Consider the following 26,348-nt stretch of genomic DNA (forward strand, 5'->3'; position numbering starts at 1 on the left):
TTTTTTTTTCTTGTTTTTTTTAAACCCTTAGAAATTCACTGAAAAGCCAAAGGTTGAAGGTAAAGTTAGGTGAATATGTCAGTGACAACTTTAACATTTTGAGCTAAAAAAAAGCCACAGAAATTCACAGTTATATTTAGCAGAGCTGGTCTCCGCCATACACTGCTTATGACCTCATGTATTGCATCACTTATGACATGTTCTACGACAACATTTATGACATCACTGATGACATCTCACATGACATCACTGATGACATCACTGATCATCCAAGCTTCTTTTGCATACATTGCTCTATAAACTAGTAATGCATTAAAGGGCTGAAAGTAAGTACACAATAGCTCAGAATATTATGAAACATCAGTGATGCCTCACAGATACAACTCCCTTAGGTGTAGCAAGCATACGTTACATGCAACATTGAACCTATACCATACACTACATAGGTAGCCTAGTTTACAACAACACTGCTAGCTTTTATCTGTATCAAACCCCTCACAGTCACCAAACGTACACTGAGAAATGAAGCTGATATGAGTAAAAAGGAATGGTTCCTTCCCTGTAATCCTAGTTCTCTCTCCAGGGAATCTCCATTAAAGTCATATCCGCTGAACAGTCCTGTCTACGTGCGGGGATACCGGAGTACTTTTCCATAATACACCCTAAGTGTGTAGATGTTCGCTTTTCTTCAGGAAAGGCCTGTAACAATACTTAAGACAATAACATTGTGCAGCCTATAAAGAAGGCTAAAATGGCCAACTTCTTCAGATTGCTTTTAAAAAAGAGTAATAAAACCTATGTATATGTAAAGCCAAGGACTTTGGTAGAATGCTTAAATCTCTTTCACAAACCCTTTTTTTTAAAAGAGATAGATAAAGGAAGAAAGGAAAGTGTAGCCCTATAGACTGCCATTATGTGAATGTAAAAACAACGTCTGCGCCTTTAAGGAGCCAGAGACTACCAATATCCCATCATGCCCAGGAGGTGACAGTTGTTTCAATCTTTTTTCATGAGATGTGGCAGTATCAGAAAGGTGCAATAATCGCCTCTGTCATCTCCACTGGGGAGGTGGGAGGGTTGCTTATGACCTCAATGGAGATTTCACTGACAGAGAAATGGGATTACAGGCAAGAAACCATTCCTTCTCTCTCAGGGGATCTCCACTGATTAGAGTGGCAAGCCCATCTCCACCAAGGACAGTAGTAAGGACAGAGTGAATGAACAATCAACTAAATTAGGCAAATAAGTTTCTCAGGGGGACCGGACCTACTTGAGCATCTGCTCTAACATCTGAATCCAAGCAGTAATGTTTAATAAACATGTGTACAGATCTCCCGGTCGCTGCTTTACAGATTTCAGCTATAGGGACATCTCTCATTAAAGCGGCAGTTGGCGGCGGCAGGAGGGGAGAGGGGGGAATCGCGGAGGGGGGAGGAAACTGGCATAGCTGGAAGCCCCCTCAATAGCCACCAAAGGAGTGAAAGGCAGATTAGAAAGACGGGGGCCGCCGCGAGGCCGAAGGACCTTGCCGTAGCCCGATAGTGCTTGAAGTGCATGAGCACCAAATGTGCCTTGGCTCCGAAGAGGTGGGTGCCATCAAAGGGCAAATTCATGAGGAAAGCTTTGACACACTGAAAAGTCAGACGTCCTCAGCCAGGCGTGGCACCTCAGGGCCACTGTCATAGAAACTGCTCTGCCTAGCAAGTCAGTCTTGTCAAAGTCTGCAACAAATTGTGAAGTTTGCTGCATCTCTCTCAACGGCAATAGCCTTAGAGAGTACAGTCCGGGCTTCCTCCAGAACCTGTAGCAGAACTTCGTCAACCGTGTCCCACAGAGTGTGGGACTAGTAGCCCAAAAGGCATGCAGTGTTCATGGACCGCAATGTCAGGCTGGTGGAAGAAAACATCTCCTTCCCAAATTAATACAGCCTCTTGCATTCCCTATCCGGGGGGAGCAGTAGGGAAAGCACCTTCGGAAGTTTAGGCATGGACCACCAAGCTCTCAAGAATAGGGTGTTGCGGTAGGAAGGCTGGGTCTCCAGGTGTGATCGAGGCAGGCAATTGTCCTATTCACAGGAGACCCTGTGCTGGGTTTTGACCTGGTACCCAAAAGGATGTCCGTGAGGGCATCAATGAATGGGAATAGGGGTTTAGATGTAGAGGCTCCCAGTTGCAGCATTTCTCTCGAGATTAGTATTAACTGCCACCATGGGTAGCTGGAGATCTAGGATCTCAGCTGCCCTCTGCACCACCATTACGTAGGGCATTCCTTCCTCCATAGCAATGGTAGGGGGAGAAAAAGTACCAGTGTCTGGAGAGGTATCCAGTCCACTCGCTTCATTTAGATTCTGACGCCAGTCCATTTCTTCCTCATAGGGCTGGTATTCTAAATTGTTCAGCAACCCCTCCCAGTCTTCCCTGAAGCCTATCCTAACAAAATAGGACTCAGACTTCCCCACCACCATCAGAGTTGAACAACACCCATTCGGCTCTCTGTCAGAGATGACTACAGGGATGGCGCTGCCTGTGGGGTCAGCAGGCGCCGGGAGCATCTGCATTGGGACCTGCGTCAGGGAAGGTTGCACTGTTATGACCGGAGCCAGACCAGATCCAGGATTGGATCCTCAGGGGCCCATCAGCGCTGAGGCCAAGGCTACCACTGCAGAAGACCCCTTCACAACCCGTGGGGCTTGAAGGCGCACCGACGCAGTGGGACTGCCCAAAAATAAGCAAAAAGAACAGATGATGGACAGAATGCTGAAGAATGTAAACATTCACCCCCAGTCACAAAGATCTGGGGTTAATCCATTTTTTTTTTTATCCCACCACGCCACCCCAGTTTGGACCCAGCCATATTCAAATCAGTCTTGACCCTGTTCCCCATATGAACAGTCTGGCCCGGACTGCCAGGCCAGGTCCTCCCAGAATTGGAAACAAGCATCCTGAGACCAGTTTCAGGGCATCACCCTTCGTCAGCCAGGCAAGCTTTAATCCAGTGGCGCAGTGAGCATGAGACCCATGTCTGGGCATACCCTTCCCACTTAGGGCCACAAAAGCAAAAAGAACAGATGATGGACGAAATGCTGAACAATGCAAACATTTACCCCCAGTCACAAAGATCTGGGTTTAATCCATCATTTTTTGCCCACCACAACACCCTGTCAACATATATGTTTGTTTGCTTTGTCACCCAAAAATAAGGCGCATGGCCTTACAGAACCTTTAAGTGGGGCAGAGGTCGCTCTGGCTCCCAGAAAATGGGGTAGGCGCAGAGCCAACCCAGGCACAGGTTCTGAGGAATGAGGCCTAGAATGACGATGCTGGCTGATGGACGAGAAGCTGAAGACCGCTTTGACTTCTTACTCTTCTTCGTGTACCTTAACTTACTCAATTGTCCCAAGGACTTGCAAAGGGACGAATATGACTTCAGGCTCTGGAACTGGTTCCAAGACCTTCTCCTCAACCGGGACATCGACCTGCTTGGACTAGCATGCTGGGCCACCATCCGCTTTAGGGACCGCTCTCTCAAAGCCTTCTGAAACATTGCCCAGCAATCAGAGAACGACGTTGGGTCGTAGTGGCTCTCCAAACACCACAGACAGACAAGGTGCAGATAAGTCACCAACATCGTCCGGTGAAAGGCTCTACAGAGCTTAAAGGCTGTCTTGCATGATGACGTCTTCAACACACCAGAAGGTAAACCTAAAAAATGGCCGAAAAATAGTCCAGTCAAAGAATGACTGTGGGTTAGCTCTTATCTCGGATAAGAGCTGGCTGGCGCAGAAAGAAAATAACTGATGTCAGTGAGCCTGGGTGGTGCCTATATAGTTACTGGGATGTTATTTCCGGCGCAGACAACAATGGACACGAAGCCAATCAACGCCACCTACCGTCTTGCAGGGTTACTGCTCAAGCAAAATCTTCCTGATTCAGTCGGACGCATAGAAAGAATTCAAAGGTAAGAAACCTGCAGCTGGAAGTCCCTACCAGACAGCAATAAATATGACCTACCATTGGACCAGTAAGTCCCATAATGTTTAGTAGAACAAATCAGTAGTTAACTTTTTATTTAGTAATCTTAACAATAATAATATTAATGTTTAGTGTTTCCTAAAACATACGGATCATCTACAGCACAATGAAACATTGTTGGTAGCACTCTGATTCATAAGCCATGCTGCTCTCTATTTGCTAACTTACCTTCCAAAATGTTTGGGTTTACAAATGGAAGTAAAGCTGCTTTTGCATCCTGAACACCTTCTGTGGGCAGAAACACACTGTTAGGAGTCTGGAATAAATAGGGTTTCTGAAAGCAATACCACGCCAAGTGCATAATTATAACATTTTTAAACATTGTAAGCTCTTTAATCCCCCAGATCACATTGCTGCTTCCAACAACTAAATAAACACATCGCTGGGTATTGAAGTCTGGTCAAAAAGTTTTTGGATTCATCAAATTATTGTTAAATAATACAAAATAGTTAGCTTGTATCACCCTATGCTTGAACTCATTTTTACAGTAGTTGTTAGAATGAAAAGTGCACACAGAGAAACAGTCTTACAGAAATGCAGTGTATCAACACCTCAAAAAGTTGCCCATGGTGAGCTAAAGCAAAAGGATTTATAGTGAGGCAAATGAAATGTATGACTATGCCCCCAACCAGTGACCAAAGAAGCTACTGTTAGTGCGTGGATTCTGGAAGATAGGACTGGTTCACTTTGAAACCGCCACTGAATTGGTGAACAAGTTACTTACCTCTGGTAGTGCTCTTTTTGGTAGAGACTTTGACCTGATTTAAATCTTGGCAGTAACGGTCCTGCCATCAACTTCGACTAAAAACCCGTCCGCCACCCTGCCGGTCTGCCATCCATATTTAGATTGGTGGTCCCACCGATGAAAGCCTGCACTCGAACCGCTGTCTTTGCCAAGAAACACCCCCGCGTAGATGGCAGGAGAGGGAAAAGTGGCTGATGGCGGCACCCCAGACACCTTTCCCGCCATGAAGATTTGGATGTGCCTTACCACCAAGAACAAAATGGCGGTCTGCCCTCCATGTTTGAGTTGAAGGATTGGGGGGAGGGGTGAAAACTCATCCTTTCTCCAGATTCCACCCAGACTTCGAATGGAATGGCTGGACAGCACCTGTCTAGGAAGCTGGCCTAGTGTGTGGTGGGTACCCTAAGTACTTACACTTGATACCATGTCCTGTTATCCCCTATTAGTGTAGTGTAGGCAGGTCTAAAAGCCAGGCACTCTAGAGGTAGCTGTGGATTAACAGCCAAGGCTTATCTAGGAGGCATGCAAAGCTCATGCAATACCACTGTAGTCATACAGCACTCACACACATGAAAGAAACTACACAGTATTACAAAAATAAAGGTACTTTATTATGATAACACAATACCAAAAATACTGTAGAGGCAATACTACCTTAGAAAGGGAGTAAACACTATATTATTATATATATATGTATATATATATAAGGAAAATGTCACTTACCCAGTGTACATCTGTTCGTGGCATGCAGTGCTGCAGATTTCTATGCCTATCTCTAATTGCTAGTGTGTTTATGTTTATATATATATATATATATATATATATATATATATATATATATATATATATATGTTCCATGGCATGTGTCGCTGCAGATACACATGCTATGCACATCCCTTCCGATATCTAGTGTTGGGCTCGGAGTGTTACAAGTTGTTTTTCTTCAAATAAGTCTTTTCGGAGTCACAGGATCGAGAGACTCCTCCTCTCGGTTCCATTGCGCATGGGCATCGACTCCACTGTTAGATTGTTTTCCCGCAGAGGTTGAAGAAAGGAGTGATAGAGTATAGAAATATAAAGAGATGTCCATGCAAATATAAATGTATATACATATGTACAAATGTTAGAAACTTAAACGACTACAGGCTTCCGCGGAGGAGGAAGGGTGCATCTGAATCTGCAGCACTACATGCCACAAACAGATGTAAACTGGGTAAGTGACATTTTCCGTTAGATGGCATGTGTAGCTGCAGATACACATGCTATGCATAGACTACAAAGTAGTTAGTCCTCCCAAAAAGCGGTGGCTAGCCTGTAGGAGTTGAAGTTGTTTGGAATAAAGGGGGTCATTCTGACCTCGGCGGTAAAAGCCGCTTACCGCCGGTCAGAAGGCCACCACAATACCGCCGCGGCTGCGGTCAGCCGCCACGGACATTCTGACCCACAACTGCAAAACCTCCAAAAATCCGCCCTCCACTGCAGTCCGCCACATCAGCGGCCAGCGGTAAACTGGAGAAGACCAAACCTCCACCGCCACGCCAACAGAAATACGCCCATCCCATTATGACCCGCAAATCCACGCGGCGGTCATTCAACCGCGGTATTCCATTGGCGGTACACACCGCCGCGGTCAAAATACACACACCTTTACAAACCCCTACCACATTGGACAATTTGAAAGGCACACACCTGAAACACATACACACACCACTCCCACACATCCAATACCATATAAAACACACACCCACATCACCCACAAACCCCTACCAACAAAAACCAGAGACGAAGGAGAGAGAGACACATCAGAGAATAGAGAGCCAGACACACAGAGGCACACCACAACATCACACACACCACATAGAAGCACAAAGCACCACACACCAACACACACATCATCACATACACCACCCCACACCTCATACACACCACCCCATGGCACCACAAAGGCACCCACGCTTTTCGGACCAAGAACTCCGGGTCATGGTAGAGGAAATCATAAGAGTGGAACCCCAGCTCTTCGGCTCACAGGGTCAGCACACCACCATAGCAAGGAAGGCGGAGCTCTGGCAGCGGATCGTGGACAGGGTCAACGCGGTGGGACAGCATCCCAGAAATCGAGAGGACATCCGCAAACGATGGAACGACCTACGGGGGAAGGTGCGCTCGATGGTCTCGCGACACAACATCGCAGTGCAGAAGACTGGCGGGGGACCCCCACCCACTCCACCCGAATTCACAACATGGGAGCAAGAGGTACTAAACATCCTGCATCCTGATGGCCTCGCTGGATTACACGGAGGAATGGACTCTGGTAAGTACAAGGCCAACCACTTCACCCCCCCCCAGCATGCTAACCCTCACCCCCAACCCCCCAGCACACATCCTCCCTGAGAATGTCTCTCCAGCACAACCCACCCAACACCAACCCCTGCATGCCATCCCCAAACTATGGACACCCATCACCTAAGCATGACCACTGCACATACCCATCCCCCCCCCCCCACAAAACACCCTCACAACACCTCCCCCAAGGGAATGCCAGCACTGGGGGACAAGGGCACCCATAAAACGCAAGCTAATGCACACACAGAAACAATAACCATACCCTCTTAACCCATGCAGGACCCGAACGACAACACACCGGTCAGGAGGGACCAGAAATGTCCATCCCACCCCCGGAACAGGCCCCTAGTGATGACAGCAGCTCTGTCGACCTGGAACCTGACGACCAGCCCGGACCATCGGGGACCTCTGGGCAGTCGGTTCCCCTCACCCAGACACAGGCCACTGCAGACCCAACCCCCTCTGAGAACAACAGCACAGCTCCCACCCAGCGGGCCCATGTCTCTGTCTCTAGGACAGGTCAAGCAGCGGTGTGTCTACCACTACAGGGCCCCCAGGGTAACCCACCAACCCAACAACAACAGGGACCTGGGGGCAGTGGGAGTGGGCACACCGTCCAGGGGACAGAGGCCCAGGGAAACAGGGCAACTCGGAGGGCTGCTGTCCGACAGGGGGGGGAGGAGAGGCCCAGGGAACCCACTCTCCAAGAGGCCCTCACCACCATCATGGCAGCCTACCACCACTCACAAGAGACGATGGCGATGGTACTGGCCAGGTTCCAGGAGATCCAGGCACAGCAGGAGCAACGCTACATGGGGTTCAGCGACCAACTCACCAACATCTCAACCGCTATTGGGAGCATAGTCCAGGCCCTGAACCGTATAGAGGACATGTTTCGGGACCATGTGGCATCACACAGGGCCCCTGTCACTAGCCAGGAACAGGAACAGCCAACCACCTCCGCCGGCGCTAGTGGACAGGAGGCCCCACCACAACGACAGCCCACCAGAACCCCACCTCCTGCTGAACAACAACCACCCCGCAAAAGGAGCCTGAGATAAAAAAAAACGACAGAGTAGGATGTCAAGACCCCCGCCAGCATCACATACCCCCTGAAGTCCTCCCACTGTTCCACATTGCCACCCTGTCAAACCTTGAACTGCCCCTGCTCCATCCTGCCACAGGCATATGGACAATGCACCTGTGAGACTGAGAACTGGACTCTGCCATGGACATTACTCCACCCCCACCCATCACTGTTTCACTATCATGTACCAATATCTATGCACTAATAATAAATCACACATTGCACTGAAATCAATCAGGACTCAGCCTGTCTTATTTACTAATGTATGACACATTACATATCAATTACGTATTTTTAACATTGTGAATTACACATACCGAGGTAACTTAGCATTAGTCCATGGGCCAACCAAGCCGAGGTCACGCAGTGGCTCATACAGCACAGAAAAGGGAAGGGAAAATCAAACATCATGTTTATAGTTCTGGGGGGAAATCGACAAAGTTGAGATGCAGGAGGCTTTCAGGAAATGTAAAATGGCATGGGTGATTATTACCTGTGTGCTACTGGAAATACTGTTCTATTACTCTGTCCCTGTTGTCTGTGTCGTCCTCTGAGTCTTCCTCCTCTTCACTCTCCGCAGGCTCCACAGCTGCTTCAACACCACCATCTGCACCATCCTCCTGCAGGAAAGTAACCTGACGTCGCAATGCCAGATTGTGAAGCATACAGCAGGCCACGATGATGTGGCACACCTTCTTTGGTGAGTACATCAGGGATCCCCCTGTCATATGCAGGCACCTAAACCTGGCCTTCAGGAGGCCAAAGGTCCTTTCGATGATCCTCCTAGTTCGCCCATGGGCCTCATTGTACCGTTCCTCTGCCCTGGTCCGGGGATTCCTCACTGGGGTCAGTAGCCAAGGCAGGTTGGGGTAACCAGAGTCACCTATTAGCCACACACGTTGTCTCTGTAGCTGCTCCATCACATAGGGGATGCTGCTATTTCGCATAACATACGCGTCATGCACTGACCCTGGGAACTTGGCATTTACATGGGAGATGTACTGGTCAGCCAAACAGACCACCTGGACATTCATCGAATGATAACTTTTTCTGTTTCTGTACACCTGCTCATCGTCTTTTGGGGGTACCAAAGCCACATGGGTCCCATCAATGGCACCAATGATGTTGGGGATATGTCCAAGGGCATAGAAATCACCCTTCACTGTAGGCAAGTCACCCTCCTCTGGGAAAATGATGTAGCTCCGCATGAGTTTCATCAGGGCAGACAACACTCTGCTTAAAACCTTAGAAAACATAAGCTGAGACATCCCTGATGACATGGCCACTGTTGTCTGAAAAGACCCACTTGCCAAAAAATGGAGGACTGACAAAACCTGCACCAGAGGGGGAATCCCTGTGGGTTGGCGGATGGGGGACATCAGGGCTGGCTCCAGCTGGGCACACAGTTCATGGATAGTGGCACGGTCAAGTCTGTATCGAAGTATTATATGGCGTTCTTCCATTGTCGACAGGTCCACCAGCGGTCGGTACACGCGAGGATTCGTCCTTCTCCTCGCAAGTCCCAGCGGACGGTGCCTAGGAAGGACAACATGGAGCACAGAGTCAGGCAAACCACAGGTACGTACAGACAGCTTGCACAGTTAAAGAATGGCAATGGGTTGAAAGGCGTGTATGTGTGGCAATGCAAGGCCTATGCCTGTGTGTCGCAGTCAAAATTAAGCCATGTAGGCCCTTGAAATGGCGGCTGCCTGACCTGTGAAGTGGGACAATGGGATGTGAGGTCAATGCGCTGGCGGGGCACACCGTGGCGGTAGGCGGTCGAAGACCGAGGCGCAAAGCCGCATTGGTTAACATTGAACCCTATGGGTTTCAGGAGCCAATGACGATGTGCGCCGGCGGTCGCGGTACGCACCGCCGCGGGCGTGACCGCCATTTCCTAGCTGATTGATCACTCGAGACCTGATCATCCACAGGAGAGGACCTATACTGCAAGTGCTGCTGTGACCTCGGTCTGGAAGTGACAATGGCTGCTGCGACTGGGGAAAGGGCCCCTGCCTTCACGTCTGAAGAGTTGGAGAAGCTCGTGGATGGGGTCCTCCCCCAGTATGCGCTACTCTACGGTCCTCCAGACCAACAAGTGAGTACACCGGGTGCACATGGAATGGGCTATGCCTGTGTGGATTGGGGTGGATGTAAGTTGGTGGGGTGGGGGGCGAATGAGGAGTGCAACGCACGACAGATGAGAGCATGTGCCATATGGCAAAGTTGGTGGGGGGGGGCCAATCACATCTAACATGCAGGTCATTGATGATTTCCTCCTTTCCACCCTGTACATGTCAAATAGGTCAGCGCCCATCAGAAGATCGAGATTTGGCGTGCCATCGCCAAGGAAGTCCGGAACTTGGGGGTCCACAACAGACGGGGCACCCACTGCCGCAAGAGGTGGGAGGACATCCGCCGCGGAACAAGGAAGACCGCAGAAACACTGCTGGGGATGGCCTCCCAACCTAAGAGGGGTGCCAGTCGCACCATGACCCCCCTGATGTCCCGGATCCTGGCGGTGGCCTACCCTGAATTGGATGGGCGCTTTAAGACATCACAGCAGACACAAGGGGGTGAGTATCAGCACATTCTCCTATCTTTCTGCGCAGTGGAGGCGTCTGGGTGGGGGAGGAGGGCTGTGGGTGACATTAGGCCAGGGCGCTTTCTGTAGTGTAGTCCTCTCCCTTAGGCATGGCCCTGTGCCCCCGGCCCCCACCTCTGTAGGGTGACAAGTACAGCCATTGATGGTCCAGCATCACCCATGTGCGCGTTTGACGTCTCTTGGCCTGTTGTCCTAGTCAGTAGTACTGAGTAGTGTACCCCAAATGCGCGTCTTAGTGCATGAGGCTCCTGTGTCTGTCCTCTCCGCCAACGGTGTTGACATTGCATGCACTCAACCTGGTCTTCTTTTTTCTCCCCCCACCCTTTCTCTTCATCTTCTTGTGCATGTGTGCATTAGCATCATCAGGCGGAGGAGATTTGGCATCGGAGCACGAGGGAGCTGCAGGACACAAGGCCCCGGTGGGCCCAGGAACAGACACCGAGGGCACCAGTGATCCGGAGGGCGAGGGGAGCACCACGACGGGGACCGCTGGTGAGTGCAGCGACAGCGACACGTCCTCGGATGGGAGCTCCCTAGCGGTGGCGGCAACATCCGGGCCCCCCGCCTCTACAGGTACAGCCGCCACCCAGCGCACCAGCACCGCCCTCCCAGCAGCCCCTCAGCCTACGCTCCGTGCCCGCTCGCCCAGGAAGGCGCGCGTCTCCTTCGCCCCAGGCACCTCAGCCCCTGCCCCTGTTGCCCCTGCTGCCCTCAGTGCGGAGCTCATTGACCTGGTGAGGAAGCTCATTGTTGGGCAGACGACCCTTTTGAATGCCATCCAGGGTGTGCAAAGGGAGGTGCAACAGAGCAATGCGTACCTGGAGGGCATTCATTCGGGTCAGGCTGCCCATCAACGAGCGTTCACTGCTCTGGCCTCAGCACTGACGGCAGCCATTGTCCCTGTCTCCAGTCTCCCTCTTCTAACTGCCTCCAGCCTTTCTCTGTCTCCTGTTCCTCTGCCTATCCCATCCACACCATCAGACCAGCCTGCACACACCTCAACACCCAAGAGCAGCTCATCCAGACACAAGCACCACAGATCCCACAAACACTCACCCAAGCAACACCCAGATGCAGACATTCCAGCAGTCACAACCACCTCTGTGTCCCCCTCCTCCTCGTCTCCCTCCTCCCTCCCTGTGACGTCTACACTCACACCTGCATGCACCCCAACATCAGCCAGTGCTTCCATCACCACCTCACCCTCCAGTACAGTCCACACTCGTGCAGTCACCACGCCCACTGCCATTTACACGTCCCCTGTGTCCTCTCCCACTGTGTCTGTCACCCCCTCTTCCAAGACACACAAACGCAGGCAGACACCCACCCAACAGCCATCCACCTCACGTCAGCCTACAGCACCAGCACCTTCACCCAATGACAGCACACCTGACTCTCCTACAACCACATCCTCTTCCTCCACTCCCATCACCACTTCTCCTACCCTTTACCTTGGACCTAAAAAGCTTTTCCTGGCTAATCTTGACCTCTTTCCCTCCGATGAGCTCCCCCCTCCATCTGCAAAGAGTCCCAAGAGCACCGCAGCCACCACCAGCCCAGCTTCGAGTGTCACTGTTGTGCATGGGTTCTGGAGTCCACCCTTTGCCAGCAGTGACACATCGATCAGCAGCAAGGACACGTCCAGCCCCCCCCCCCCCCCCCCCCCGGCAAGAGGACCCGCAAAAACAAGGGCCGCCGTGCGAGGACTGACAGGGCTGCCCCCAAGGAGCAATGTGCGGCCACTTCACCAGCCACACCATCTAGGGGAGGCAAGGGCCCGAGAGCCCCATCAAAGGAGCGGAAGGGCAGCAGGAGCGCGGAGAAGGTGGACCCCACATGTCACATCCCAGCTGGGAAGGAGGACACTAAAGAGGCCAGGAGTCCGTCCCCGAAGGGTCCAGAAACGTCACGGTCCGAGGGCGACTGAGCAGGGAGTCCAGGCCAGGTCTGGCTCCCTTGACCTGCTGGATGAGCACCGCTGAACAGGGCCCGCCGTGGAGAAGAGCACCGCTGAACAGGGCCCGCGGTGCAGAAGAGCACCGCTGAACAGGGCCCGCCGTGGAGAAGAGCACCGCTGAACAGGGCCCGCCGTGCAGAAGAGCACCGCTGAACAGGGCCCCGCCGTGAAGATAGGCACCGCTGAAGAGGGCCCCGCCATGCAGAAGAGCACCGCTGAACAGGGCCCGCCGTGGAGAAGAGCACCGCTGAACAGGGCCCGCCGTGGAGAAGAGCACCGCTGAACAGGGCCCGCCGTGAAGATAGGCACCGCTGAACAGGGCCCGCCGTGGAGAAGAGCACCGCTGAACAGGGCCCGCCGTGGAGAAGAGCACCGCTGAACAGGGCCCGCCGTGGAGAAGAGCACCGCTGAACAGGGCCCGCCGTGGAGAAGAGCACCACTGAACAGGGCCCCGCCGTGAAGATAGGCACCGCTGAAGAGGGCCCCGCCATCTCAAGGACCGCTCCGCTGGGCACCGCCATCTCAAGCACCGCTCCGCTGGGCCCTTCATCTCAAGCACCGCTCCGCTGGGCACCGCCGTCTCAAGCACCGCTCCGCTGGGCCCTTCATCTCAAGCACCGCTCCGCTGGGCACCGCCGTCTCCAGCACCGCTCCGCTGGGCCCTTCATCTCAAGCACCGCTCTGCTGGGCACCACCGTCTCAAGCACCGCTCCGCTGGGCCCTTCATCTCAAGCACCGCTCCGCTGGGCACCGCCGTCTCAAGCACCGCTCCGCTGGGCACCGCCGTCTCAAGCACCGCCGTCTCCAGCACCGCTCCGCTGGGCCCTTCATCTCAAGCACCGCTCCGCTGGGCACCGCCGTCTCAAGCACCGCTCCGCTGGGCACCGCCGTCTCAAGCACCGCTCCGCTGGGCACCGCCGTCTCAAGCACCGCTCTGCTGGGCACCGCCGTCTCAAGCACCGCTCCGCTGGGCCCTTCATCTCAAGCACCGCTCCGCTGGGCCCTTCATCTCAAGCACCGCTCTGCTGGGCCCTTCATCTCAAGCACCGCTCCGCTGGGCACCGCCGTCTCAAGCACCGCTCCGCTGGGCCCTTCATCTCAAGCACCGCTCCGCTGGGCACCGCCGTCTCAAGCACCGCTCCGCTGGGCCCTTCATCTCAAGCACCGCTCCGCTGGGCACCGCCGTCTCAAGCACCGCTCCGCTGGGCCCTTCATCTCAAGCACCGCTCCGCTGGGCCCTTCATCTCAAGCACCGCTCCGCTGGGCACCGCCGTCTCAAGCACCGCTCCGCTGGGCCCTTCATCTCAAGCACCGCTCCGCTGGGCCCTTCATCTCAAGCACCGCTCCGCTGGGCCCTTCATCTCAAGCACCGCTCCGCTGGGCACCGCCGTCTCAAGCACCGCTCCGCTGGGCCCTTCATCTCAAGCACCGCTCCGCTGGGCCCTTCATCTCAAGCACCGCTCCGCTGGGCACCGCCGTCTCAAGCACCGCTCCGCTGGGCACCGCCGTCTCAAGCACCGCTCCGCTGGGCACCGCCGTCTCAAGCACCGCTCCGCTGGGCACCGCCGTCTCAAGCACCGCTCCGCTGGGCCCTTCATCTCAAGCACCGCTCCGCTGGGCCCTTCATCTCAAGCACCGCTCCGCTGGGCACCGCCGTCTCAAGCACCGCTCCGCTGGGCACCGCCGTCTCAAGCACCGCTCCGCTGGGCCCTTCATCTCAAACACCGCTCCGCTGGGCCCTTCATCTCAAGCACCGCTCCGCTGGGCCCTTCATCTCAAGCACCGCTCCGCTGGGCACCGCCGTCTCAAGCACCGCTCCGCTGGGCCCTTCATCTCAAGCACCGCTCGGCTGGGCACCGCCGTCTCAAGCACCGCTCCGCTGGGCACCGCCGTCTCAAGCACCGCTCCGCTGGGCCCTTCATCTCAAGCACCGCTCCGCTGGGCACCGCCGTCTCAAGCACCGCTCCGCTGGGCCCTTCATCTCAAGCACCGCTCCGCTGGGCCCTTCATCTCAAGCACCGCTCCGCAGGGCCCGCCGTCTCAAGCACCGCTCCGCAGGGCACCGCCGTCTCAAGCACCGCTCCGCTGGGCCCTTCTTCTCAAGCACCGCTCCGCTGGGCACCGCCGTCTCAAGCACTGTTTATGGTTCACTGTGCCCACCATGCCTCCTCCTTGACCAGTGGAGACTGTCATCCACCTGATGGACTGTGGCTTTGCACTCCCCAGGATGGTACAGTGGGCAGCCCACCCACTGTAGAAACATTGAGAGACTGTGGCTTTGCACTCCCCAGGATGGTACAGTGGGCAGCCCACCCACTGTAGAGACATTGAGAGACTGTGGCTTTGCACTCCCCAGGATGGTACAGTGGGCATGGTGGCTCCTCGTGGATCTGGCGTCGTGGACTCATGTGGCTGTGGTGCCCCCCCCTTCCCTTCCCCCTGAGGTGCCTGTAGTTTTTACATCTGATGCCCCTGCAGTGTTCTCTCCAAAGGACTCAGGTCTCCTGTGTGGGCTTTGCCCTTGTTTCTCAAAACTTTGGCCCACGGACATGATGAATTCGTAGGATGTGCAGGACTTGTTACTTCAGTTATACACTGATGTGTATATCATTTGTTTTCTTGTAAATATCTTTCATGGTTGTACGATAATTTTCAAGAGCTTTTTGGTACATAAATATTTATTCCAAATTTGATTATGTCATAGCATTTTTCAGGGGTGTTTGGGTGGTGTCACTGTGACTTGTTGCTCTACATTGGTGTGTACATAGTTGGGGGGGGGGGGGGGGTCGCATATGTGTGTGCCCGTAACCTTTCGTCCTCCCCCCTCCCGTGTGTCGTAGGTGCAGTACTCACCGTTGTCGTCTGCGCCGGACTTCGTACTCGTGGTAGATGAGAAGGTAGACGAGAGCAGGTAGGATGTTTAATTCGGGTTCCATGCTGTCCTCCTTCCTCCTGGAGTGCGTAGTGGTGTGCGTTTTCCCGTTCGTAGTCTGTTTCCGCCGTGTTTTTATCGGCGGTGCTCCCGCCCCGGAAAAGGTGGCGGATTGGTGAGTTGTGATAGTGTGGGCGGTACATTGTCTGCCGCCTGGCTGTTGGCGGTGACCGCCGCGCTGTTTGTTTGTACCGCCGTGGCGGTCGGAGTGTTAAAGTGGCTGTCTGTGTTGGCGGTTCCCGCCAGGGTCAGAATTCCATTGTTTTGACCGCCAGCCTGTTGGCGGGTTGGCCACCGCTTTAGCACCGACCGCCAGGGTTAGAATCACCCCCAAAGTCTTTAATACAGTTTGGCCTACAGTGGCTTGTTGCTGTGAGAACACATCAACACAGTAGTGTTTTGTAAATGTATGAGGGGTTGACCATTTAGCTGCTTTGCATATATCAACCATTGGTATGTTTCCTAAAAAAACAATTGTTGCACCTTTCTTTCTTGTAGAATGTGCTTTAGGAGTGATCAAAAGATGTCTCTTTGCTTTAATATAACATGTTTGTATATATCTAACAATCCATCTTGCTAAACCTTGTTTTGATATAGGATTGCGTGTATGTGGTTGTTGGAAAGCAACAAAAAGTTGCTTTGCTTTCCTAAAATCTTTAGTTCTGTCTATGCAGTACATAAGAGCTCTTTTGAGATCTAATGTATGAAGAGCTCCTTCTGCCACAGAATCTGGCTGAGGAAAGAAGACTGGCAATTCCACTGTTTGACTGATGTGAAAAGGAGTAACTACTTTTGGTAGAAATTTGGGATTTGTTCTTAGTACAACCTTATGTTTGTGCACTTGGAAGAAAGGTTCTTCAAGAGTGAATGCTTGTATTTCACTAACTCTTCTTAAAGAAGCAATAGCCACAAGGAAGGCGACCTTCCATGTTAAAAATTGAATTTGGCAAGAGTGCATGGGTTCGAAAGGTGGTCCCATGAGTCTGGTAAGTACAATATTTAAATTCCATGATGGAACAGGTGGTGTTCTCGGTGGAATGATGCGTTTTAATCCTCCCATGAAGACTTTGATAACAGGAACTCTGAATAGAGAAGTATGTTGAATAGTTTGTAAGAATGCAGATATTGCAATAAAGTGTATTTTGATGGATGAAAATGCCAAATTAGATTTTTGTAAATGAAGTAAATAGCATACAATATCTTGTATAGATGCTCTAAGTGGATCTATGGTTTTAGATTGACAATAGTAGACAAATCTTTTCCACTTGTTCGCATAGCACTGTCTAGTAGTAGGTTTTTGCGCTTGTTTAATTACTTCCATACATTCTGATGGAAGATTTAAATAACCAAATTCTGTGACTTCAGGAGCCAAACGTCTAGATTGAGAGCATTGGCGTTTGGATGTCTGATTTGACCTTTGTTTTGTGTTAACAAATCTGATCTGTTTGGGAGTTTGGAGTGAGGTACTTCAGATAGGTCTAATAGTGTTTTGTACCAATGCTGACGTGCCCATGTTGGTGCTATGGGTCTCATGTTGAGTGATGTTTGACGTAATTTGTTGACTAGAGATGGAAGGAATGGGAGAGTGGGGAAAACGTAAGCAAACATCCCTGACCAATTGATCCATAGAGCATTGCCCATGGATAGGGGATGTGGGTGTCTGGATGCAAAGTTTTGCCATTTTGCGTTTTCGTTTGTTGCGAATAGATCTATGTCTGGTGTTCCCCACCTTTGAAAGTAAATTTGAAGTACTTGGGAGTGAATCTCCCATTTGTGTGTTTGTTGGTGATTTCTGCTGAGGAGATCTGCCAACTGATTGTCTATTCCTGGAATGTATTATATAAGTAGATGACTTTGTTTGTGAATTGCCCATTTCCAAATTGTTTGGGCTAGAAGGGACAGCTGAGATAAATGTGTCCTTCCCTGTTTGTTGAGATAATACATGGTTGTTATGTTGTCCTTTTTTATGAGAACATTCTTCTGTTTGAGAAGAGGTTGAAATACTTTTAGGGCAAGGAACACAGCTAATAATTCTAAGTGGTTTATGTGTAGCTGTTTCTGTTTGACATCTCATTGACCTTGAATGGTTTGACTGTTTAAGAGAGCTCCCCAACTGATCACTGATGCATCTGTTATAATTATTGTCTGAGGCACAGGGTCTTGAAACGACCGCCCCTTCATTAAATTGCTGCAATTCCACCATTGAAGGAACATATGTGTTTGGCGGTCCATCAACACTAGATCTTGAAGTTTACAGTGTGCTTGTGACCATTGTTGTGCAAGGCACTGCTGTAAAGGGCCTCATGTTTAATCTTGCATGTGGGACTATTGCTATGCAAGATGCCATCATTCCTAGAATCTTCATGATAAATCTTACAGTGTATTTTTGATTTGGCTGTATGAGTGATATGAAATTTTGGAAAGCTTGTATCCTTTGTATATTTGAATACGCTAGAGCTAGTTGAGTATTTAGGATAGCACCTAGATACGGTTGTACTTGTGCTGGTTGATATTTGGATACGCTAGAGCTAGTTGAGTATTTAGGATAGCACCTAGATACGGTTGTACTTGTGCTGGTTGAAGGTGTAACTTTTGGTAGTTTATAGAAAACCCTAGTGTGTGCAGAGTTTCTATCATGTAACGAGTATGTTTTTGGCATTGTGTAAGATTGCTTGATTTATTAGCCAATTGTCTAGGTATGGAAAGACATGGATGTGTTGTCTTCTTAAGTATGCTGCTACTACTGCTAGACACTTTGTGAACAGCCTTGGAGCTGTTGTTATGCCAAATGGCAACTCTTTGAACTGGTAGTGTTTTCCTGCTATGATAAACCTGAGGTATTTTCTGTGAGCTGGGTGGATGGGTATGTGGAAATACGCATCTTTGAGGTCTAGAGCATCTTGCAGAGTTAACATGTGAAAATGCTCTGACAAGATGTATAGATTGAGGGGCCTGAGGTCTAATATGGACCTGAGGGTGCCCTCTTGTTGGGGAATTAGAAACTATAGTGAGCATACTCCTGTTCCTTGTTGGGATTGTGGAACTAATTATATTGCTTGTTTGAACAGTAGAGATTGTACCTCTTGTTGTAACAGAACTGTATGTTCGGGGGACAACTTGTGATATCTTGGTGGAATGTTTGGAGGGGTTGTTATCAATTCTAGGCAATAGCCACTGTGGATAATTGATAATATCTAGTTGTATGTGGTGATATTTTGCCAATGAGAGTGGAACTGCTGTAGCCTTTCCCCCACAGGAAATGTGTGGAGTGGAAGGGAGGGAAGGAAGTCACTGTTCAGGTTGTGTTGTTTGTTTAGATGTTTGGAATTTACCTCTATTTCTAAAGTATTGGCCTCTATATGATCCTATAAACCCACCTCGTTGATACTGGGTTTGTTGTGGTTGCTTTGTTTGGGAGGTGGAAGCCTCTGTGGATTGTGGTTTAAAACCTCCTCAAAACTGTGGCCTGCGAAATGAACCTCTATATGGGGTGGTGTACAAAGCACCCATTGCTTTCACAGTATCTGAGTCCTTTCTCATTTTTCAATAGTGGTGTCCACTTCTGGGCCAAAGAGGTGCTTTTTTATCAAAAGGCATGTTAAGTATACCCTGTTGAATTTTTGGTTTAAAACCAGAGGAGCACAGCCATGCAGGTCTTCTGTTTCAGCAGCATCAAGGGCAGGTCTTATTTGATTATTACTAATCGCTTGCCCCTCTTCTACTACCTGCTGTGCCCTCTTTTGGTGTTCTTTTGGGAGATGCTGTATATTATCCTGCATTTCATCCCAAAGGGCCCTATCATGGCGGGCTAGAAGTGCCTGAGAATTTGCAATTCTCCACTGATTTGCTGTCTGTGTAGCAACTCTTTTTCCCGCTGCGTCACATTTTCTGCTTTCCTTATCAGGAGGAGGTGCATCTCCTGAAGACTGGCTATTTGCCCTCTTTCTTGCTGCACTGACTACCACTGAATCTGGAGGGACCTGGTGAATAATGTAATCTGGGTCAGAAAGTGCAGGTTTATACTTTTTATTAATTCTAAGTGTGATAATCCTAGATTTTACAGGATCGCTAAAAATTTGGTCTGCGTGTTTTACCATGCCTGGTAACATAGGGAGACCCTGGTACTTGGAATGTGTAGAAGATAGTGTATTAAATAAGAAATCTTCTTCCAAGGGCTCTGAATGCATGTTACCCCATAATAAGCTGCTGCCCTGGATATGACCTGGTTGTATGCAGTGGTATCTTCTGGTGGAGATGGTTTTGATGAGTAAGTATCTGGGTCATTATCTGGAATGGGATCAGGGTCATAAAGATCCCATGGGTCTGCTGTAGCTCCCTGTGAATATAATGAATGTGTTGGAGAAGGCATTGGTGGTGGGCTGGTGTGATGTGAGACAGATAATTGTGGAGAATGAGGAGGAGAAGTATGAAGAGGTATTGGCTTCTCCTTTAGTTTTTGCACCTTTGCTGGTGGCTGTACACAGTCCAGTTCCTCTTGGAAAGCCAGCTTTCTTTTTGTTTTTAAAGGAGGTGCAGTGACAATTCTTCCTGTCTCTTTATGGGTGTGTATTCTGGATTGTCTCTCATCCATGACTTGTAAAATGGGCTCAATGTCAGGCTCCTCCTCAGTGGTTTTATGGGTTTCTCTCAATTGTTTTGAAAGTCCTTGTTCCTCTGTATATGAGGATTTTTTCGGCTCCGAAGTTCGTTGTTATTTTAGGTCCTGAAAAAGTAGTGGAAGGTCTCGGCTCTGAAGCCGACTGCCGAATTTTCGACTTCGAAGAATGGGCTTTTTTACTGGAGTCCTTAACAGACCCTTTGCAAGATTTACTCGACTCCGAAGTAGACAGAGGAGTGGCCTTTTCCAGCGCCGACCTTGAAGGATGGTCGTCAACAGTCTTTTTTTTGGGCCGAACCATGGCCTTCCAGCAGTAGTGTACCCAAGGCCTTTAAATGTCTTTTGTGCAGGGGTGTAGGGGCAGAGGTATTCACATACTGTCCAGCTGTGATGGGTCTGTCATCCTCCAATTCCTGTTCAGAGTCTGTGTCTCGGATTGGGACTGCTGTCTGCGCCTGCTCTTCTTCAGCGACGTCGAGATGTTCACTGCTTTTTGACGCCATTTCGAGTCTTCTAGCTCTGCGATCTCTGAGACTCTTCTTTGAACAAAATGATCAACAGGCCTCACAATTTTCCTCCAGATGGTCTGGAAAAATGCACAAATTTCAAACTATGTGCTGGTCTGTATAGGGGTACTTCACGTGGCACCGAGGGCAGAATCGGAATGGAGTCCGATCCATCAGGCTTTCCAAGTGGTAGGCCCGAATAGGCCCGAGTTGGGTGCACGACCCCCGAAGGGAGAAAATGAAGGTTCCGACGGTACTACCGGTTCGATGCTAGATGGAACACACAATCAAAACAACACTGACATATAAGAAGGTTTTCTAAGGTTTTCTGAATCGAAATCTCAGAGCGAGAGGAAACACGTCCAAACCCGACAGCGGAAAGAAAACCATCTAACAATGGAGCCAATGCCCATGCGCAATGGAACCGGGAGGAGGAGTCACTCGATCCCGTGACTCAGAAAAGAGTTAATTGAAGAAAAACAACTTGCAACACTCCGAGCCCAACACTAGATGTCGGAAGGGATGTGCATAGCATGTGTATCTGCAGCTACACATGCCATTGAACATATATATATATATAAACACACTAGCAATTAGAGATAGGCATAGAAACCAGTGTAAAACCCAATAGTGAATAGTGACCCTGGGGGGAGCCCAAACCATATACTAAAAATATGAAATGCGAATATGGGACCCCCACTCAGGTAAGTGAAATGTGTAGAGGGGAGCTGGGGGTGCCAGGAAACTACAGAGGTAAGCACTACAACACCCCCCAGTGACCAGGAAGGAAGGAGTAAAACTGTGGATTTTACCCAAACTACCCACAAAGAAGAAATACAAGACCCAGAAGAGACTGCAAGACCCCAGCGGCGGATTCCTGTGAAGGAAGATCTGTGGAGAGAGGGGACCAGGTCCAGAAGGCACAACAGAACCACACTGAAGATGCAGGAGTTGGTCACCAGTGCACACAGGATGGCCGGGTAGAAGATTACAGACTGGGTTGCGTGTCCGTATTCCTCAAACAAACCTTGGCAAAGGCAATCTTCGCAGGTTGGAGAAAAGTGGAACTGCCGGGCACCAGCAAGGTGCAGGAGGACTAAACCCGGGAGGCGGAGTCACAGGGGGGCCCTCAGCGATCAAGTGAGCCCACAGAAGCCCAGGCAGTACCCACAGGAGTCCCATAGGACAAGGACAGAGAAGGTGCAGGAAGGAGCCCACGCAGTACTGCAAAGGAGATCCCACGCCGCAGGAGAACTACGCAGAGGGCTGTGCTTGCCAGGAAGGAATGCTGGGGGCTGGAGCTGCATGCTGCCTGAAGATTCTTTGGAGGAGATGCAAACAAGCTTTGGCAACTGCAAGAGACGCGGTGCAAGGGAGTACTGTCATACGTGGGAAGGCAAAGGCTTACTTCCACCCAAGTTGGACAGCTGGTAAAGAAGACCAAGGGGATCACTCCAGACCACCACCCATGATGCAGGATCCACGCGGCTCAGCAGGAGAGAGGACCCACGCAGCCGGTCATCATTGTAGAAGGTGCCTGCGGATGCAGGGGAGTGACTCCTTCACTCCAAGGGAGATTCCTTCTTCCTTCCTGTGTAGGTTGAAGAGTTGCTGTGTTCGGAGGATGCAAAGCAGAGGAAATGTTGCAGAGCTGGCAGGAGTCTTGGAAACAATGTTGCAGAAGAGTCTTCCTCGTGGAACTGCAGCTTTGTCGGTCCCTGGGGGGGGTCAAGTCGCAGTTCCAGTAGCCAGAAGTTGAAGTGGAAGTTGCAGAGGAGTCCTGCTGGAATCTTTTAAGTCAAATCTGAGGACCGACCCCAGAGGAAGACCCTAAATAGCCCTGAAAGGGGAACTGATCACCTAACCAGGTAAGCACCTATCAGGAGTGGGCTCTGACGTCACCTGCCTGGCCTGGCCACTCAGATGCTCTGAGAGTTCCCTGCCAAGCTTGGAATCAAAATGGCAGAACCCAGGGACCCTCTGGGCACCACCCTTGGGGAGGTGATGGACAGGGGAGTGGTCCCTCCACTTTCCATTGTCCAGTTTCGAGCCAGAGAAGGGACTGGGGGCCCCTTAACAGGTGTGGACTGGTTTATGCACGGAGGGCACCAAGGGCCATATGTATCATTCTTTACAATAGCGATTACGTAATTGCGATGTTTTGCGAATTACAATTAAGTAATCGCTATTGGAATGTATGAAACTCCAGGAGTTTCACACTGCGATTCGCAAGGGCTCACAAATGGACCTACCTCATTAATATGCAATTTGCGAGCCATTGCAAATGGCTACAATCACAGGGATGGTGGCCTGCCGGGCTCAGCAGACCACGATGTCTGTGATTGCTTTTCAATAAAGCAATCTTTTTTTCTTTAAATGCAGCCAGTTTTCCTTAAAGGAAAATGGGATGCGTTTAAAAATGTAAAATGAAAAGTTTCCTTTTTATTTTTTAAGAGTAGGCAGTGGTCCGAATGCATTCACAAAGGGGAAGGGGTTCCTTGCAGTTACCATCAATTTGAAATTGGTGGTAACTGCGATTGTTTGCGACCACATTCACGGTCACTAAACAATCATACATACCTCTGTGATACGGTATTAGGAAGGGACGCCCTTGACACGCCCCTTCCTAATACCGAATTGGTATGTAGTCGCAAATACAATTTGCGATTCGGTAACAAGTTACCGAATCGCAAAGTGGACTTGTTACATACCAAAATGCCTTTTTGTGATCGCAAACTGCCCAAAAATGTTTGATACACCTGGCCTCAAATGTGCCCTTCAAACCAAAACCAGTGGCTTGGAAAGGCTACCCCTCCCAAGCCAGGCACACCTATTTCCAAAGGGAGAGGGTGTTACCTCCCTCTCCAAAAGGCAAAAACCTGTCTGACGGGTGGCAGCAGCTTGGTCTGCCCGGAAAACCCTGTAAGACTGGCAGTATCAATGCTAGGGGTCCTCTAAGGAGCCTTACAGAGTGCATGGAATCATACTTCCAATCCTTGCAACAGTATTGGGGGTATGATTCTGGCATGTTTGTTACCATTATATATCTGGACATAGCTAGTGACCTATGTCCAATGCACGCATAAAATGGCATCCCTGCACTCACGAAGTCCAGGAAAATGGAGCTGGAGTTCGTGAGGGCACCTCTGCTAGTGCAGGGGTGCCCTCACACACAGGTATTTGCACCCTGCACCTCTGGGCTAGGAGGGCCTGCTATAGGGGTGTCTTACAGTGACCTGGTGCAGTGACCTGGTAGTGAAAGGGTGCATGCACCCTTTCACGCAGGCTGTTGTGGCAGGCCTGCTGAACAGTCTGCATAGGCTCTCTAGGGGTGGCATAATACATGCTATAGCCCATAGGGAACCCCTGATACCCCAATGCCCTGGGGCACCAGTATGCCAAATGTGGGATGAAATACAGACTTTGGGAGAGAGACAGAGAGAGAGAGAGAGAAAGAGAGAGAAAGAGAGAGAAAGAGAGAGAAAGAGAGAGAAAGAGAGAGAGAGAGAGAGAGAGAGAGAGAGAGAGAGAGAGAGAGAGAGAGAGAGAGAGAGAGAGAGAGAGAGAGAGAGAGAGAGAGAGAGAGCATAATCACTGGGGTCCTGGTTAGCAGGATCCCAGTGAACACAGTCAAACATACTGACATCAGGCAGAAAAAGGGGGTAACCAAACGAAGGACAAGAAGGCTAATCTTGCCCTGATGAGTCTTGATTGTCTAAGTGGAAATATCTGGAGAGTCCATCTGCATTAGATGGTTACTCCCATGTCTATGTTCCACTGTATAATCCATCTCCTGTAGGAAAAAGGGAGCACCTCAACAACTTGGGGTTTTCTCCTTTCATTTGTTTTAACCATGAGAGAGGTTTGTGGTCTGTTTGTACAATGAAGTGAGTACCAAAGAGATATGGTCTCAACTTCTTCAAGGCCCAGACCACAGCAAAGGAATCCCTCTCTATGGCTGACCAATGCTTTTCTCTGGGGCTCAACCTCCTGCTTACAAAAGCTACAGGTTGATCCTGGCCCTCTGTATTAAGTTGTGAGAGAACTGCCCCAACCCCTACCTCTGAAGAATCAGTCTGTACTATGAACGTCTTGGAGTAGTTAGGGCTTTTTAGAACAGGTGCAGAACACATGGCTTGTTTGAGATCCTCAAAAGTTTTTTGACAGCTGACTGTCCATAAGACTTTTTTTGGCATCTTTTTGGGTGAGGTCATTAAGAGGGGCTACACTGGAGCCATAGTTCTTAATGAACCTTCTGTAGTACCCAGTGAGGCCCCAGAAGGATCTTACCTGGGTTTGTGTGGTAGGGGGAGTCCAATCCAAAATGGTTTGGATATTCCCCAGTAGTGGCTGAATCTGTTCTCCACCTACCAGGTGGCCCAGATAAACCATTTTCCCTTGCCCTATCTGGCATTTTGAAGCCTTGATAGTGAGGCCTGCCTTTTGCAGGGCCTCCAAAACATGCCATAGGTGGACTGGGTGATCATCCCAGGTGGAGCTAAAGACAGCTATATCATCTAAATATGCTGCACTATAGGCTTCCTAACCTTGGATGACTGTTTTCACCAGCCTCTGGAATGTGGCAGGTGCATGTTTCAAACCAAAGGGCAATATTGTGAATTGGTGGTGCCCTCCAATGGTTGAAAATGCTGGACCCACACTTTCTGCCTTGGCTGGTAAACAGTCAGAACAGCCTTCTGGTCATGCCACTGCTTTTGCAGTTCCTGGCTGGCTGAAGGTTTTTAGTTGCCTTTTTCATGTACTCAGCCATCAGTGAATTGAGGCCAAGTACATAGTCCACTATGTCCTGTTTAGGGGGCTTGAGAGGTTGCTCCCAGTCCTCCTTTACAAGAGCAAGAGGACCCCTAACAGGGTGCCCGAACAGAAGCTCAAAGGGGCTGTAGCCCACTCCCTTCTGAGGGACCTTCCTATAGGCAAAAAGGAGGCTGGCAGTAAGACATCCTATCTCCTCCTGAGTTTTTCAGAGAGTCCCATTATCATGCTTTGAGAGTTTTGTTAAATCTCTCAACCAACCCATTTGTTTTGGGATGGTAAGGGGTGGTGAACTTGTAAGTTACACTACACTCTTTCCACATAGCTTTTAAGTATGCAGACGTGAAGTTGCTACCTCTGTCTGATACTACCTCTTTTGGGAGGCCCACTCTGGAGAAAATACCCAGGAGGGCTTTGGCCACTGCAGGAGCTGTAGTAGTCCTTAGAGGTATGGCTTCTGGATACCTGGTGGCATGTTCCACCACCACCAGTATAAATCTGTTTCCAGAAGCTGTGGGAGGATCTAGGGGGCCACCAATGTCAACCCTTACCCTCTCAAAGGGTACCCCAACCACTGGCAGTGGAATTAAGGGGGACTTTCGGGTGCCACCTGTCTTGCCACTAGACAGGTGACACAGGAGCAACAAAACTCCTTTGTGTCTTCAGACATATGGGGCCTGTAAAAGTGAGGGTTCTGGTCTGTCCCAAGTCCTGCTTTGCCCCAGGTGACCAGCTAGGGGAATGTCATGTG

General features: G+C 50.3%; 1 protein-coding gene across 1 annotated transcript in view; it reads right to left on the reverse strand.

Moving 5' to 3' along the window:
• The window catches only part of LOC138303598 (uncharacterized), a 173,513-nt gene that overhangs the window by 39,559 nt on the left and 107,606 nt on the right, over window positions 1–26,348 (reverse strand). The window contains exon 4 of the mRNA XM_069242884.1: window positions 4,200–4,259. Coding sequence (XP_069098985.1) covers window positions 4,200–4,259 — 60 coding nt within the window. The remainder of the gene's footprint in view (window positions 1–4,199; window positions 4,260–26,348) is intronic.

Source organism: Pleurodeles waltl, chromosome 7, assembly GCF_031143425.1.
Source record: "Pleurodeles waltl isolate 20211129_DDA chromosome 7, aPleWal1.hap1.20221129, whole genome shotgun sequence".
Taxonomy (NCBI): domain Eukaryota; kingdom Metazoa; phylum Chordata; class Amphibia; order Caudata; family Salamandridae; genus Pleurodeles; species Pleurodeles waltl.